The sequence below is a fragment of the Haliotis asinina genome, chromosome 13 (genome assembly GCF_037392515.1).
Source record: "Haliotis asinina isolate JCU_RB_2024 chromosome 13, JCU_Hal_asi_v2, whole genome shotgun sequence".
NCBI lineage: Eukaryota > Metazoa > Mollusca > Gastropoda > Lepetellida > Haliotidae > Haliotis > Haliotis asinina.
In genome coordinates this window covers 8,358,940-8,377,660 of record NC_090292.1, presented here as the reverse complement: position 1 = coordinate 8,377,660, position 18,721 = coordinate 8,358,940, and the positions used below count along the sequence as shown (strand labels likewise).

At 41.4% G+C, this 18,721-nt stretch overlaps 2 protein-coding genes across 2 annotated transcripts in view; both read right to left on the bottom strand.

The window, feature by feature from the left end:
- The window catches only part of LOC137259203 (superkiller complex protein 8-like), a 440,560-nt gene that overhangs the window by 163,919 nt on the left and 257,920 nt on the right, over positions 1-18,721 (bottom strand). The gene's annotated exons all lie outside the window — the stretch shown is intronic.
- LOC137259946 (chymotrypsin-like protease CTRL-1) lies at positions 1,686-13,757 on the bottom strand. Its single transcript, XM_067797601.1, has 8 exons — positions 13,578-13,757; positions 7,905-7,952; positions 7,666-7,757; positions 7,059-7,147; positions 4,457-4,571; positions 3,824-3,965; positions 2,398-2,540; positions 1,686-1,931 (listed from the first exon to the last, which is right to left on the bottom strand). Exons 1-8 carry the CDS (start codon positions 13,672-13,674, stop codon positions 1,776-1,778), a joined length of 882 nt encoding a protein of 293 aa, XP_067653702.1. The 5' UTR covers positions 13,675-13,757; the 3' UTR covers positions 1,686-1,775.

The window sequence follows — 18,721 nt, the reverse complement described above, 5'->3', positions numbered from 1 at the left end:
CACGACAGGGGACACCAGAAATGGGTTTCACACACTGTAACCTAGTGCGGAGTCGAACCCGTGTCTTAGACGTGACGGGCGAACGCTTTAACCGCTAGGCTACTACACAGTCCGTATCTCGGGTGGAATCGATGGTGTAACAGTATTCATTGTGGTTTGACTTCAGCTGACAGATTTAATAAAATAAAATGCATGCAATTGTAATATTTATTGAATTTAAGGAAGAACACACGCGAACATGAAATGGTGAGGCGATTCTTGTCCATGCGGGGAGTTGAAATTCCTTTCTCTGACTTTGACCACATTCCTACGTTCTCTTTCAAAGAATGTGATTAAAATGTTTGCACGCTCGAAGACACTTTCGCAAAACAATGTAAATGGTGAGGATATTAGCTCAATATATCTCACAACCGTCAACGCTCGCATATGTGCAAGAGTAAAAAAAGAGAATAATATGTCAAAACAATATTTACCATTGAATCCCGCGACCACAGAAACAACAGCCACAAGAACTGTGAGACTCTCCATCGTTATAAGATTGTTCACCCTCACAGAGCGTCTAGGGACTAAGGAGGGTACACAGACTGTGGGCACGTATAAAATCCTCGTCAGGTGCGATACAGCACGAAATCAGGTGGACACTCTGTTGACCACGTCTTCCTGATGTCATAAAACTGACCTTTTCACATCGGGTTCAGTCTTCTGGTTTTGTGATAACGGTGTTTTGATCACCGATTTCTTTCGAATTCAGTTACTGAATATATATGATAAAGTTGTACGTCTGCACAAGACACATACCAGTCTCCAGTTTCCACCTAGACGTAAACAGTTGTGTGTATAGAGCAAATAGCCTTGGACACCATGGGTTAGTGATGATACCAGGTGTCCAGGAAGGTTAAACAGGTGTCCCATGAACTGTTCTGACTGTAATGGAACGCCGCATCAATAATGGTTGTTTTTAAACCATGCATGACGAGGGAAAGATTCCCGTTCCAAAGTAATTGTTCTCATTGTGATTGAACCCCGTGGCATAGGCTGAGTTCAGATTCACAATTCATCCCGTACCAGCCCGCCACAGTCTACTAATGTGTAGCATACCCCAACTTGACACCTCTTGTATTCTCGATAGGTTGGGGCTTTGGGGCTCTGTGATCCAAACAAAGGTCTTCGTGCTGTCATACAGATGACTACAATGAATCCAGTGTAAACGTCAGATATATTTCGTATACTTGTTAAGACTTTCTAAATATCCAGCATGATTTCAAGACTTAATCAAACATACGATCACTGCCATGATATGCTCACGATAGTCCTGTGCATGAAACGTGGTCTGATATGGATTCCCATCAGTGCTAATGGGGGTTCTATAACTTTGTGCCCGTGAAGATCCGGGTTAGAATTGGTCTTCAGTAACCCATGCTTGTAAGAGGCAACAAACGACATAGGGTGGTCGGGCTCCCTGATTTGTTTGACAAATGTCATCGTATCCAAACTGCGTAGATTAATGCTCTCATTGTTGATCATAGGATTGCCTGGTCCGCACTCGATAAATTTCATTCTGCCAGCATATAGATGTAATATTGGTGAATGCGGCGAAAAACAGCAAACGAACAAACGGTCAGTGATGGTTCCTGTACTTGGGTTTCACACCGTTTGCGCAAACATACGACCTGATGTAGCTAACCTTTAGCAAACTTACAGTTTTATTATTTCATTTGGAGCTAAATTAGAAACGATTTGACGTGTAGCGTGTAGCGGCACCAGACTGTGCCCTCTTAGGTGATGATGTTGTGTATCCACTGTCTGTAGCTGTAGACCCTTGTGTAGACGCCAGGGAACATTCCGTCCCCGCACTGCTTGCCCCACGACACCAACCCTCTCAGGTGCCACGTCCCCTGCTCCATGCACACGAGGGGACCTCCAGAATCACCCTGACGAAAAACCCAAATCATTATCTCATTCGTAGTTCTTTGGCATGTAATGCACTGTTGGAGTTTAATCGAATATACTTATTAGAATATATATATATATATTCGTCATCGTTCCCCCACCGCGTAATCGAGTCTCATAATATTACTCACTGTCTGCTTAGTGAGTTTAGTTTTACGCTGCTTTTAGCAATATTCCAGCAAGATCAAGGTGGGGGGGGGGGGGGGGGCACCAAAAATGGGCGTTTTATATTTTACCCATGTGAGGAATTGAACTCGGGTTCGCAGCATGACAGACCAACGCTTTAATCAATCGGTTTTCCCCCCGCTCCCTATTTGTCTGGTGTGGGCTTGATTGTTTACATATTTAAGAACACCATCCTACACTTTATACTATCATCAACTGGTTTCTATGGTAACGGTTCCAACGTCTTCTTGATAATGCGTTCATACTAACATCAATGTTTACCTCACATGCACCATTTCCTCCACCACTTGCACATAAGTTGTTGTCGAAGACGGTGTAGTCAACGTTGGCGTAGTCTGTCCTACATTTAGCCAACGGAACGATGGACACCCTTGCCTCCTTCAGGTACCCGCTGTCCTGGTGACCTTCGACACAAGGTTATTACAGTTATACATACTCTCTACACAATATGAACACACTAACCTTCTTCCGGAAGTCGCTGTCCCCTGGACCTTGGGAAGGGGATATAACAGTTATACACACTTCTTACACTTATGGACACACTGGCCTTCTCCTTGCAAGCATTGGTATGGTCCTGAGAAATGAAGCTAATCCGGGATCCGAATTATTATTCCTGCTAGACCTAAGAGACGCAACTCTATTGTTGCACACAGCTGCAATAGTGTTAAGTTCGGTGACAAGAAACAAACAAATAATATCGAAACAAACATACACACTTGGTGTTGCAAGTCCCTACGTGTATCTGTTATGGAAGGAATATAGTAAATATTTCCTGGCGTAACTGATTTTCAATAAAAAAAGACATTGAAAAGAAAACAAAAAAAAACAAACAAAAAAAACAAAACAAAACAAAACAAACAAAAACATACACATAAAAAACAAAAAAAAAAAAAAAAATAACAAAAAAACAAACAAATAAACATTACGTGTGCGGTGCTTGATACCGTGGTATGGATAACATGGATCTGATTTAGCGAAGACCTGGAACGAGGTAAAATGCTTGAAATGCTCCTTCCGTATCCGTGGTATCCTTCAGTGTCCTTCCTTACCGTGAACCGCTGACAGCTGTAGTATTACATCATCTTATCTTACCTCCTACATAAATGGCGCTTTCTGACTGGCTAAGTGCTCTTCTATTATTTTTAATGTACTCTACTTAAAAGCGAAGTACATTGCAATGTATCCCGCTGCTAATGGCAACTCATTCGGTACTTCGTGGCAGTACTGCAATCAGTACTCAGTCACGCATGACGCACAGACATTACCGATGCTTTGCGAATGCAAATCAGTGGGAGAGAAGTAACTCTATTTTTTTTTTCTTCTGTCGTCAGCAAAATCTAGCGATGGCTACCAAATGATTTGCCTCGCATTGTAATAAACAAATTTTGACAAAACGTTCAAATGTAGTCCCTGTGAATATTAAGTATGAGACTTAACCACGGCGATTTTACTAAGACAATACCCACGGGAAAAACAGTAATCGTTTGATTTACACAGGTTGACTGAAGTGTATGATCCCACACGAATGCAGTTCAAAATTAACATTGAGTTGTTTGTTAAGACAAATGCGTTGTTCATTAGTCCCTCGGGGTCCATGGGTAGGTGTACTTTCAGGCTCAGGGAACAGGAACAAACATCGTGACCAATGACCAGTGAACAAGTTACAATGTACTCACTCATGCCTTACCATGAGTTTCTCCCCAGCCTGTCACAGCGCAGTCGGTGACGTGATTGGCCGATGTTGGGAGGCAAATGGGCCTGATGTTGTTGTTGAGGGCGAACTGGCTGTTGATGCGCATCAAAGCTATGTCATTTTGACCAGTGACCTTCTGCAGTGGAAAGTTCAATAAAACATTCGTTAAGCTTTCACATCGGGGGACAAAGAATTTTACATATGTAATTGTATCAAAGCTCTTTCGTAGGTTCCAAACTGGGTCTATAAGGTGTTCATGGTTCTCTTCTGTGTAACCTTAGTGTCCATATTTAGACGTTTAGAAAGCGAACAATTGGTATAATTGTCTGGTGAAGGTTATATTAAGCCATAATAAAGTGGCATCCATATAAAGAAAGTGATATCCCTCCTAAGACTATTCAACTAAATATTACGGCACAATTCCGGCTACATATGGCTATCTGCATTTATTCTAGTCTGGACCAGACAATCCAGTTACCAACATCATGAACATCGATACGATGACGTGTCAGCTAAGTCAGTATGCCTGACCACCCAATCCCGTTAGGCGTCTCTTACGACAAGTATGGGTTGCTGAAGACCCACTCTAACCCCCACGCCAACTGAATATGAACATATATTACCAACATTGAACTCTGGATGGATTATAATCTTGTGGACACTGTAGTATTGTTCTGTACCGTCGTGAGTCTTCGTGTTGTATTCGCCCGCTATCACCATGTACCTACCTGGACTCTCAGCACTGTAACACATGGGGACAAAACTATCAACACGTACATTCGTCTTCAATACGTTTAGAACAGAGAAACATTATTTGTATTCTATGCAGATAGAAGATTGTCAAATGTGTTCACGGGTGTGTTTACTGCATACTATTATTATATACATAATATTTATCAGGTGATAAAACGTCACTGTAGTCCAACCCACTTAAAGCAGTCTAAAGACACCTGAAAATTGATCCAAAACTATCCGAGCTGGAGCCATTTTTAATATAATTTACTCGTTTACTGTGACCTGGCTAATTAAAACAATATGCTAATACATCTCTGTACATCCATCTTCTCATTCTCCATTGCATCATAAATTCCACGAATAGGTGATAATATTTTTATAAACATTACATGTTAATTAAAGGGGCACTGATGCGGAGCGAATAATGTTTCTCGCCAAGGGTATAATTACGAAACCAAACCGCAAATTGGTCAGCGCAAGCTCCTTCGACCGTGACGGACAAAGGAACTGGGCTCCTGTCCATATTAGCAGAATTTCTTCACCTAAACAGTCAGGAGGCCGGATGCCCATCATATGCCATTTGTTTAAAATGCCTTGTCTGATCGTAACCAAATATCCCAGCAGTGTAGTTCTTTTCGGATGCTTGGATGGTATAGTTACTGATCCAATTTGATCCTATTTCTGTGTTTTTAACCTCGATATTTAATCATGTTACATGAAAATATGATGTCTACAGGCACATAGCAAGCCATTTGTTTCAGTACGGAAGATTGCAAAGCTTTATATATAGGTAGTTTTGAGTGTTGGTTCAGCTGTGATAGCAAATAGCATACGTAAATTTTGGTAGCTATGGTGGCTACAATGGTTTATTATTTATGATAATAAAAAAACACAGTTGATTTATTTGAATTCGTAAACGGAAAACGATGACTTTGCCTTTGGTAGAGAAATCTGAAAATTTTCTTACGTAAAAAAACCCTTATTTCACCTATTTACCCAAGTACACAGCAAAGGCCTGTGTGTATTCCTTATGTAACGAAATTCCGTTGGTATCCTCAAAACAGTTTCGTCCCATAAGTATTTTCAGGCTGCGTGCGACACAGATATTACATCTTCCTTGCTGTAACTCGCGTTTGATGGTGTAAACCTACACGTGTTATTTGTCATCATTCTCTGGACGGTCAATTAGTGAATTTATAACAGGTATAATTAGTAGTAACACCACTTCGGTTACACAACAAAGGTTCAAATTTGGCATTTCTCCTGTCTGGAGTAAATACTCAGCATTATAAATTAAGGTCTGTAATGGCAAATGTATTTGCATGTTATGTAATATGTGCATGTAAGTGATGCAAGAGGGTTTATCAGCTGAGTTACAAAAACAAACATCGATCAAAGGATTAACCGATAACACACTGATTGATTAATTACTTGTATCTTCTAGCGGATTTGTCAAAAGGCAGTGTGTGTAGATGACTACACCCTGTAGTAAAGAGTGAGTGCAAAAACAACATCCTCCCTTCAAAGAATTAACCACCCTTGCGTTGATTGATTGATTGTTCATTATTGGTTAACTAAATTACTTAGAATAGTGGACATCATACAATTAGTTGCCAGGTGTGCTATCTTGGGAGACCAATGAGAGGTTTATCTGGTTTTCACCATCGAAAGACGTGAAACGATGTGTTACTTTTTCGCAAATGAGACAGTTGTAAGACACGCGACACAGAGCATGATTATTTACCAGCTGCAGATGAATGGAATACGATTTCTTTTATGTGGATATTGATGGATACATTCCTGAACAAGGTAGTAGCCTGACATTGTTGCTATAAAATTAGTCTGTTTTACATTCATTATTTGCATTTTGTTTTAATTTATTTGTTGTAGCATTCAGCAGAATCTGCATGACAGAAAACACACACTAGATCGCGTATGTGTGTAAAATAGGATCCACATTGGCAATCTATACAATGTATAAATGTTGCTGTTATGTTAGAAATTTACGATGAGTATATCGTGTGTTCTTTTATTAATTTTCAGAATCATACACATATGACAATAAACTAATTAGGGTTATGAGACAAAATATAGAGACGTACATTGGCTTCGTTATTTTTCCGTCCTAATAGTTTTTTACCATTTCTACCTCAGGCAGATGATTAACCTTCAAAGTGTTTCATTTGTTTTCATAATACATTTGTAATGAAGTAAAAATGACCTCACCTAAGTTGATCTGTCTATAACTAAACTATCAATTGCGCTTATGGAATGCGCAGCAGAGGTCACGAACCAGTCATGAATTCTGGGATATCATCCGGGTACTCACGGGAGAAAAACAATAACAAAAGTTTACACCAGTCCACGGAAATTGCTCCGCATCAGTGCCCCTTTAAGGAAAACACCCGAAACGAACAGTACTGTTATGTAGGTAAGCAAAGGAACCGTGGTAACAATCTGAGTGAAGAAACTAAAATGTTTATTGAAGCCGTACTGTTGCATGCAGTGTGCGACCGTGAGGACCCAGGAATTTGCGATAATCACACCTGAACAGGCGGACCTGCCGTCATACGTTATATAAATCTGCGAACAGGAAAATGACATCTTAGTGTATATAACTGTAACGTTGTAGGTGGAGAAAGTGTCTTCTCATCCCTTTGTGTCTTGTTATGTGAACCTGTGAACAGGGAAAGGCATAAACGTGTGTACAGTGGTAACGTTGTAAGTGGCGACATCCCTTTTGTGTCTTGCATTGTAAACCTGTGAACAGGAAAATGACATATAAGTGTGTATTGTAGGTGGAGAAAGCGTCTTGATATCTTGACATGAGAATGAGTCCAAACTCATAATGTTACCGAAGACCATTAGATACGAAACTAAGGGACGCAACACTGCCTAACGAGGTACATTGTGCACGACTGTCCGTTTCAGAGGAGGAAATATGACCGTCCATTCCTTGATGTATTGACAATATTATACCGCGCGACGCAAACAGCGAGCAATCATATCACTTCAAAGTCACAACTAACAGCTGCTTCATTATCTGCTTCTCCCCCAGAGCTTATACCTGTAGGATGTACTCACTTCACCACTCCACCCACCTGCCACGGCCACTCCCCCGGTACAGACCGCGACCCTCCGACGATTCTTCTTCCAAGGATGTGCTCAGCAAACACTCGGGTTCCACATTGTGCTAAGGGAGATAACTCTGTTAGGAAGTGATGTTTGTGTAATATTATACATGAAAGCACTGCACACAAGTTGATTTCATATTTAATTTCTCACATAGGTGTAAGTAAAATTGGAAAATGAATCAGATGAACCTGTATGACGAACTCACATGGGTTGCTGTATTGAATGTCCTGTGTTTGTTCCGGAGTCGAGGCATCTGTAGCGGAGAAAATAACATGCGATGAGTGACGGAAGACATTTCATCACTGTCGAAGAAAATGAGCATGCTTTACAACAGAGGTCGGCTGTAAGGTGAACGTTGATTCTGTGGAGTTTGCTGCCCCTCGCATTCGGGCTGTTGTAACACTGGTCATTATCTAACAAAGCTTCACGGATTAAAGTTTGGTGGAGTTAAGCAAATGTTTCTGTGATGTGTAATTATTAGCAGTGACATAAAAAGTATAACACACAGCTGTTATGTTCATGCTGTGTAAATCACGTTTCCGCCTGCAAACACTGTGTCATGAAAGTGTGTAGGTATCTCTGTAAAGATAAACCCAAACTGAAAGACTACTTGTAGTTTGCTAAAAGTGCAACGGTATGCAAATAACAACAAAGTCAACGTTTCTGAAATGTTGTCGGCATGTTTCAGAAACATTTAGAAAAGGAAATGTGAATTCTATGTATTAACAGTGAGTGAGATTAGTTTAGCAGAAGGAGAAGAAAAATATTTTATATAAGTGTCAAGTGAAATAATCCTTAGATACAGTATACATTATCAAAATATCGGGTAAAATATAACCCGGCCAACGTGGGCCTAGTTGACACCAACTCTCTTTAAAAGTACATATATAAAGGCACCATGGGTGCTAAAAGGTAGTAATTGTGAATAGTGCCTGCATTAAAGGACGAAGCGTGATTCCAAAGTGGGCTTCTTACTGCTGAATACAAACTGCATGTTGTCAGAAAATGAACAATGTCTTCAATGACGTTAGAACTGTGTAACGAGTGTGTATTTTCTGTATATTCTGTTATTAATTCAGTCATAATTATTATTGGGTCACAACATTTAGTGTTTTGAATATTAAATATGATGGGTCACATTTCGTTTTAATAGCTGGTCAACACTTTTAGCATTCTGCTTTTCCGGAATTTATCTCCTCCTAGTTTTCTATGTGTTTACTTCCGGGAGACTTATTCGAGGGCATTCTACAGTGTTGACGATGTTCGTTTGTGCCCGAACTTTCGGGACATGGCTAAATGTATAATATTTATACATATATGTTGCAACACGGACATTTCTGGAGTTTATATCATCTTCATCCGCCAACGCCTGAATCTACATCATCCAATGTCAGACAGATCGCTGTGTTTACATTCTGCATCTAGTTGATTATCTCTCGTACTGAGACGTCGGTTAGTTTGCTATATTGTATTTTGTGACCAACTGACTTAGATTTTGTCTCTCTTGAATTGTATTTATATTCAGCATTGTGCAATTGACTTGTGACTTTGTGTACCTTGCTCTAGTTGCATAATAATACAATGACGTTTACAAGGGGATTTCTTACATCGTTTGTCACGGTAAATTATTAACCGTAACAACTGCAAAACTTGCATAGACGATTCTCAAGCGGTATTTTAGGTTTTGTGAAACGGTCAGTCTCGATTTCTAGGGGGAGTGTGCCACTTCTAAAATTTCCTAAATAGCTACCGACTACCCTGTCGTTAAGAGACTTCAGGTATTCTGAGGTACAAAAAGCAATTTTGTGGAGACGGTACATTCTGAATCTATTCCCATGAACTTGAACCAGAGTTTTAAAAGCCAATTACTTGTATCGATATCGACAAGTTTACGTTTTAAAACACCAAGCTGAGAATTCAAAGATAGATTAAGACTTTGAAATAGCTTCACAACTGTACAATCCCGTGAATCACACTCCACGAGTTAGAGGAGACCATAGGCATTTCACACGGATCCATCGAGACAATTCTTCAGGAACATCTCATCATGTCTAAGGTGTGCACAAGATGGGTGCCAAGAAAGCTTACAGATGAAATGAAGCAAACAAGGGTCACCATAAGCAAATCCATGCTAACCAGACACAACAAGAATCCAGAAGATTTTCACTTTAGGCTAGTAACCTGTGATGAAACCTGGATCCACCACTATGATCCTTAGAGCAAACAAGAATCCATGGAATGGAAACATGTCACTTCTCCCAGGACCAAAAAGTTCAAAGCCTCCAGATCAGTGCAGAAGGTAATGGGGACAGTCTTCTGGGATAGCAGAGGCGCCATCCATATAGATTACTTACCAAAAGGAAAAACAATGAATGTTGACTGTTACGCTAACTTGTTGAGGTAAGTGCGACAGTCAATCAAGGAGAAGCGTTGGGGCAAGATCAGACGTGGTATTCTTCTACATCAAGACAATGCTCCAGTACACACCCCTCATGCTGCAGCCGATGCTGTCCAGGAATGAGGGTACGAAATCTTGCCGCATCCCCCCTACTCTCCAGACCTGGCACCAGGTGTTTACCATCTGTTCCCAATTCTCAAAAAAACACTTGCGTGGTCGTAGATTTCAGGATGATAATGAGCTTATTGCTGCTACTGAGGCTTGGTTTGAGGACCAAAATGGCGCCTTCTACAGAGATGGCATCAGCGACTGGCGGAAAAGATGGAACAAGTGTCTTGACTCACAAGGGAACTATGTTGAAAAATAAATGTGGTTCATACCAATATTTTGTGTTTTTCTATGCAAGGCTCAAAACTTATTGACATCCCCTTGTACGTTGCAGTGACGATTGGTCTGTTGCTACCAATACGATATCATACAGAAGACTGATCACATTAGTAGCCATCTTCATACCACAACTCAGGTCGTTATTTCGAGAGCTAGATCACTCACAAACACAGAGAATAGTGTTGGCGACAAAACACAACCCTATTTTACGTCGCTATTTACACTGAACCGTTCGGGCATTTTGCCATTAACGAATACGCGTGATCGGTTGTATTCAAGTTACCGTGGACTCAAAATCTAAGCAATTTATACCAAAGGCAGTGACGATTTACGCGGTCAAAGGCCTTCAACGCCTCGATGTACCAAACGTAGGCAGGAAGATTTTATGACTTTCGTTAGATTCCAACCACAATGAGTATCGCGAATTAAGTATATCGGCATATATTTTACAAGGAATGGACAAAGGCGAGGTATCCCATCGGATCACGCACGTCTGTGTTAGGGTTGATCAACATGGTATATTTGCCTTTGTTGCCATACACGAGGACTTGTGCTGTTATCAAAACAGTGTGAAAAAATGCGCAATAACATACCAAAGCAATGTGAGTTTTTCAGAGCCTTGAAGTCTAAGCCTGTTGTTTTGCCACATTTGGGGTTAATTGTTTTGCCACATTTAGGGTTAATTGTTTTGCCACATTTGGGGTTAATTGTTTTCCCACATTTGGGGTTAATTGTGGATAACCTCGCTACTTGTAATAGGGATATTTAGTATATTTCAATCTACTCCACTGTTGACAATAACGGAGTTACTAGAGACACTGTCTCGTACGTGCTGCAGGTGAATATCCTCGAATTGTTCACTTGAGTCGCCATTATAGTTTACAGAAATCGGTCTCCCACTTTTCCGAAAAAGCAACTCTTCCAGATACAATAGCCACGTCTTCAACAATCTCCCATGGGATTGGGTCGTGCCTATGCCTATTTTATCAATAGCCTTTCAGAATTGCCTCGCATCTTTGTCGCTATTCTTATCTACGAATTTCTGTTGCTGTTGTGTCCGGTAGGAACTTTCCCTCGATCTTAGCATTTTATCAAACGCTTTACGTCAGAAAATGTAGGCCCTTTTCAAAGCTTTTTTTTCTAAATGGAGACTTTCATTTTACAAATTCACGCTCAGTTGTAGAGACACTGTCCAACATATCTTGAAAACAAGGACACATTAGGTTTACTCTGCGTTTAGCAATATTCCAGCAATATCAAGACGGGGGACATCAGAAATGTACCCATCAGCGTGACGAGCGAACGCTTTGACCACTAGGCTACCCCATCGGTGTTAAGACGCTCCTTTTGACAATTTAGACTGTATTCGTCAATTCTTACTTTTAGCTCAACAAAAACGATAAAACACTTATCGCAATAATGAATGATAATAATTACATGCGTCATGATACTCGTGGTCACGTGATACACAAAACAAATAGAATTTCCAAAATGATATTGTGGCGTGCTTGAGCATATGTGAAAAGGTCACCTGTTGTGGAGTGCGTCACGGGGTGTTGTCGCAGACAGCACAGGTGGGTGTGGCCATGGTGGTGATGACAGTAGCCGGACATACATACCACCATGGTGGTGATGACAGTAGCCGGACATACATACCACCATGGTGGTGATGACAGTAGCCGGACATACATACCACCATGGTGGTGATGACAGTAGCCGGACCAAAATATATGTGGACAACCATAGTGATGAGGGGAACAGGTTCCGCCATGTTGTCGACAGTCATCTAGAATCAGGTGCAGTTATAATATTTCTAATTTATTATCGTGCTTTGTTTGTTAAATAATGGTGCTCTGTTTGAGCCATGGGACGACACATAATCTGAACGACACAAGCCAGTGACCGATTCCACCATCACCTCAACAATCACAGATTCACCTGCATGTTCACCTCCGATCACAAAAGCACAATGATCACATATTCACCTTGCCTTTGATCACAAAAACACAACAATCACAGAGTATGTGCATGTTAACATTTGATCACATAAATCAGAGATTCACTGGCATGTTTACCTTTGATCACAATAGGCACAATAATCGCATACACACCTGCATGATTACCTTTGCTCACAAAAGATGTAAAAATGACACATTCACCTGCTGTTTGTTGCCTTTGCACACACAAAAACAATAATTACAGATTCACCTGCAAGTTGATGCCAGATCACATAAACACCACAACATAAAGTAGACCTACCCTTGATCACACTATCGCAAGACTGCAAACATAAGTGGTTAAAGCGTCGTTCACGCCTAACTTCCGAGTTCTATTCTCCGCCTGGGTATACCTTTAGGGCGTCTCCCGATCACGTAAGCAAGAGCACATAATCAGTCTCACCTGTATGTTGTCTCCCGAACCCTCAAGCAACGGTACATAAACAGGCTCACCTCAGGGTGTCTCCCGACACCACAAGCAACAGTACATAAACAGTCTCACCTCAGGGTGTCTCCCGACACCACAAGCAACAGTACATAAACAGTCTCACCTGCAGGGTGTCTCCCGACACCACAAGCAACAGTACATAAACAGGCTCACCTCAGGGTGTCTCCCGACACCACAAGCAACAGTACATAAACAGTCTCACCTGCAGGGTGTCTCCCGACACCACAAGCACCAGTACATAAACAGTCTCACCTGCAGGGTGTCTCCCGACACCACAAGCAACAGTACATAAACAGTCTCACCTGCAGGGTGTCTCCCGACACCACAAGCAACAGTACATAAACAGTCTCACCTCAGGGTGTCTCCCGAGCACACAAGCACCAGTACATAAACAGTCTCACCTCAGGGTGTCTCCCGACACCACAAGCACCAGTACATAAACAGTCTTACCTGCAGGGTGTCTCCCGACACCACAAGCAACAGTACATAAGCAGGCTCACCTCAGGGTGTCTCCCGACACCACAAGCAACAGTACATAAACAGTCTCACCTGCAGGGTGTCTCCCGACACCACAAGCAACAGTACATAAACAGTCTCACCTCAGGGTGTCTCCCGACACCACAAGCAACAGTACATAAGCAGGCTCACCTGTAGGATGTCTCCCGAGCACACCGACAATGAGCAGTAGGACCACCATACAAGGTCGAAGGGCTGCCATACTGTCAGATAAAGCGTTTGATCTCATCCGCTTTGTGGTTCACAGCATGTAGATAAGGACTCACCGCTATGTCCTTGAGTGAAGACCGACAACATCTAATACATGACTGTAAGAGTACAAGAGAACGATCATGATTAAATGTTTGGGGCACGGGTTATCTGGTGAGTGAGTGAGTGAGTGAATTTAGTTTTATGCCGCGCTCAGCAATATTCTAATTATATGGAGGCGGTATGTAAATAATCGAGTGTGGACCAGACAATCCAGTGATCAACAACATGAGCATCGATCTGCGCAATTGGGAACAGATGACATGTGTCAACCAAGTCAGCGAGCCTGATCACACAATCCCATTAGTCGCCTCTTACGACAAGCATAGTCGCCTTTTAAGGCAAGCATGGGTTACTGAAGGCTTATTCTACCCCGGATCTTCACGAGTCCGAGTTATCTGGTAATGATGAGGACAATGGAGTCTCGCGATCGTAGTAAATCGAGGAAGAGCCATTGGAGATTTATGTTTGGACAATACTTATCACCTACACATCCGCGTTGCCCCTGCATAAGACTGACAAAAGCACTCAGGGCAGACATAATATTCACTACGTCATTGGGAAGATCACTGCGTCATTGAGAAGATCACTGCGTCATTGAGAAGATCACTACGTCATTGACAGAAGCTCTATTCACTACACATCGGAAGTGGTCTTCGCTAGCAATCCACCCCCCACCCACCAACCCAACCCCCCGTCTCACGTTCTCCCACCCGCACCCTCTAGTTGTGTTTCTCAAACAATTTGTGGTCGGTAACCATAACAGGCAGGCAGGGTGCAGAATGAAGTACTGTTGGTATCCCATAGGCCATATGGAGGGGCATTGTTGATGAGTTATGTTTTTTATTGACTTTGCTTGTGCCAACAACGTGTGACACTTTAACGAGCCAGTTTTCTTCTTGTACATAATGGACTCCTGTCAAAGAACGATAACCCGGGTAGTACTGGAGACTGTAATAACAAGGCAAGTCTGTTCGACACGTTACAGTACTGACTCTTGCTACAGCTACTTCACTGGTGAAAAATTCATCTTCGGTAATCCATGCTTGTGGTAAGATGCAACTAACAGAATTGGGTGGTCAGGCTCTCTCACTGGATTTGCAAACGTCATCCCAATTGCGTACGTTGACCGATGCTCATGCTGTTGATGCCTGGATTGTCTGATCTGATTATTTATAGACCGTATATCTTGAATATAGTTCAAAGCAGCGTAAAGCTAAACTCACTCCCTTTGAATTAATTACATTGAGCACTCGTTAACATCAAGGGTCATGACATTACAATGACGCTTTTCCAGACGTTTCTATAGAAAGTTCGTCATTCCTATTTTATATGAAGCTGTCAGGAATTACAGTGAGAGTAAAGTGTCTGACACTTATCTAGATGACCCTAGCGCCACTCCCTGAGATTCAACATGTGACCAATGTCACAGGGGCTTTTCTCGTTCCGAGAAATGTCAGTGACAAGTCAATATAAAACTATGCAATGCTTTAACCCATTTTCGTGAGAAACGAGTGCCACATTTTAATTCTCCTCGGAAACAAGTAGCGGACTGTAACTGATCTATGTCAATATCATATTTTGCTGCGATCAAAAGTGATGGGGAGATATATTCTATGCGAGACTACGGATATGTATTATCTGTATCGTTATGCATAGTATCTCTAACAATACAACCTGCGTCTGCGTCACAGTTATCTCCTGTCGATGAAATTGTTCCAGAACGCACGCACCACTTCAGGTTCTGCTGTTAAACTGGGGTCTTGAGGAATAAGTTTACATGCGGCTCACGTGTCAACGATGCATTATTTTCAATCAACCACTTTATCACCAGAAATTAGTGAAAATACAGACATTTAACTAAATAATTTTGTCTAAATGCGTTATGTGTAACCGGTCTTAAATTCTTCGGAGCGTCTCTGCTGTGCCCATCTATCTGCCGAGGCGTCTTTCTCCGTTTGACTCTACCATTTTTCACTTAAGGGTCTGATGATGTTGTGAACTGGTTGTATTCCTCTGTCCGTCTCTTGCAATAAACCTGCTGACAATCTGCTGGTTACTCCTTCATGTAGCTGGTTACTCCTTCATTGTAGTTTGCTTCTCCTTCATTGCAACTGGCTTGTCCTTTATTGTAGCTCTTTCTCCTTCATTGTAGCTGGTTACTCCTTCATGTAGCTGGCTTCTCCTTCATTGTAGCTGGCTTCTCCTTCATTGCAACTGGCTTCTCCTTCATTGTAGCTGGTACGCCTTCATTGTAGCTGGTTACTCCTTCATGTAGCTGGTTCCTCCTTCATGTAGCTGGTTACTCCTTCATTGTAGCTGGTTACTCCTTCATGTAGCTGGTTACTCCTTCATTGTAGCTGGTTACTCCTTAATTGTAGCTGGCTTCTCCTTAATTGTAGCTGGCGTCTACATCATGTAGCTGACTTCTCCTTCTTTGTAGCTGGCTTCTCCTTCATTGTGGTTGGCTTCTCTGACTGTTATAGCCTTCCTGGGACAGAACTACACTACTATCCTCTCAAGAGTGATTTCTCCTGACACCATGTATGTACCACAGGGGAAATAACGGTATATAAAGCTAACTTCTTTCAGTGGTTTCCACCCTGTAATCACCCATAGCTTACTGTGTATAAACATCTCCAACAATATTGTACATCAACCTCATTAATTGTGCAAACATCAGTCACTGACTGTTCAAACCTTGCTATGTATGTATTTAGCCTTCACTATTGCATATCTCTTGCTTGATGACGTCGTTCATATTATATCAAAGAAGCTGTTTATACATACAACTCTCTTTGCTGTTCAGAAAATAAAGCTTACAGAAAAGTACGGATTTGTCACTTTCAGGCGAACAATGACTATAGGCTTAGCATATGTTCATGACGGGTGTCACCGGTGAGGCAGGATGCCCTCACCTTTCCGCGGACACCTGGTGTTATCTCTATTTCATCAATCACTGGATTGTCTGGTTTAGTCCCTATTTTGTAACAAACGACATCATACACCTGTGATGCTGAAACAAATATGGGCTCATGATAAACTGACGCACTGTTCAGGGTATGTATGACAACGAATTGTGGGCAGAAATCACAGCTGTGTGTGTTCAAGTTTTAACAACTATGAGTTTGAGTCTCTACAATAAGATGCAACATAGACTACAGTAAGACGGGGTACCCCCCAGTTTGCCAGCCGCCATGAGTGTCAGGTCAAGTTTTTCACTGTGTAATAGGACCCGGGGTAATAAGGTTACCAATATAATTTACACTGTGACCTCATGCATGGAAGTAGTTCTCACTCACTCACTCACTCACACACACACACACTCACATACTCACACACACACACACACACACACACACACACACACACACACAGACAGACACCATTACAAAAAGTAGACTAGTCAGTTCCAAAAATGCAATGTATGTCTATACGTCTGAAGTATTTCCACAAGAATGGAATAAATTGTCACATTTCCCCTCAATCTAACTTCATCATAAACCTTCTAAATCCAATTCCGCCTGCTTTTTATTTGTATATTATCATGATCATTAATCTCAGCAATGTTTTGTATTCAGTACAACCATTAGGAAACATTAGCACTATCGCCATGTTACAAAAGTTTAGGCTTACTAGTGTAAATGTGACCGCATACTTCGATCAACTGTTCTAAACTAGATTTGGCAAAATATTCCATATTGTTTAAAAGTAGTGTTTACACATGAACTGATGTATCATAAAGCAAATTCGTAACGTTGACAAGATTATTGTCATGCGTTCAACAAATGATTAAACTCGGTGAAAAATGGTAAATTCTTATAAAATCTCCTGCAATTAATCTGCATTGGGTTTTCAGTTGTTTCCCCCAAGTTGATGGAGAAATTCATCTTTGTTGTAACCATGTATACATATATAACAATTAGTGGGTGTTTTAAGTGAGTCTAAACGTTTGATGGGTAGTATACATTATTTAGGAGATAAACATCATGTGTTGTCCAATTTCCGGGTGTTATTGAGTATTTGAAGCCCGGAAATACATTTGGTACCGACCCGGAAATTGGCGAACACATGATGTTTATCGACATTGTAAACACAAAAGTAAACCAAGGGGTTTTACTGTCTGCACTCGTTTACACCGAGTACGGGTACAGCAGTGAAGTGTCATCAGCTGGCCGTTTCAGCTTGTTCCCATGGTAGCATCTGGAGTTGCTCATTTGTGACGTCATTCTGACTTTAAGTCACAATATGATTTCCATGACGTCACCACTGTGGCTGACGCAACAAAACAATTGTTTGCGATGTTTCCACATGCCAATACGCAGCGAATAGTCTTGCAATTTCCGGGAATCAAAAATCCCATTTGATCATTCAACCAATCAGATTACAGAACACAGTGACTTTTGGTTTACAACACAAAATTTCACGTTACACACAAAATCACATGCATACATAATTATTGGGTCGGATATTTATAGGAGCTATAAGTTAGATATTTGAACAGAATCTGTTTCATACCGACTATAAAAGTTATATTTCCTCAATAATTCTGCTACAATATACAATTTTGCTATATTCACTTCCACTTGGAAGATACTCGGCACTTGTCTGTGATTAACTTGGACTATTCCTCTCACGTTGGCAAGGGTGGCGTCTGATCTCATCCTTGTAGGATCTGGGACATGGTTGTGGATGAAGTTCCTGTAGGTGGTGATGGGGTTGTTGGCAGTGTTGATTGTTGCAGGACGTCCAGCCTTAAAACACTCCCAGTGCACAGTCTCTCATCTTCTTGTCTTCACTCGGAACTTGTGTCCATCATATAGTAAACTCTGGCCACGTAAGGAATTCAGGATTAATGTGTGCTGTACTAGTGCGTTAGCCATAATGTAATGATTTGAACATTTAATCTAATCACTCACTCATATTAGTGTTCGTTCAGGTGAACCGTATTCACCAGCTTAGGAGTAACTAAGTGGTTTTAAGAGATTAGCAAGATCCAGTCACCTGGACCTTTAAAGAATACCTGC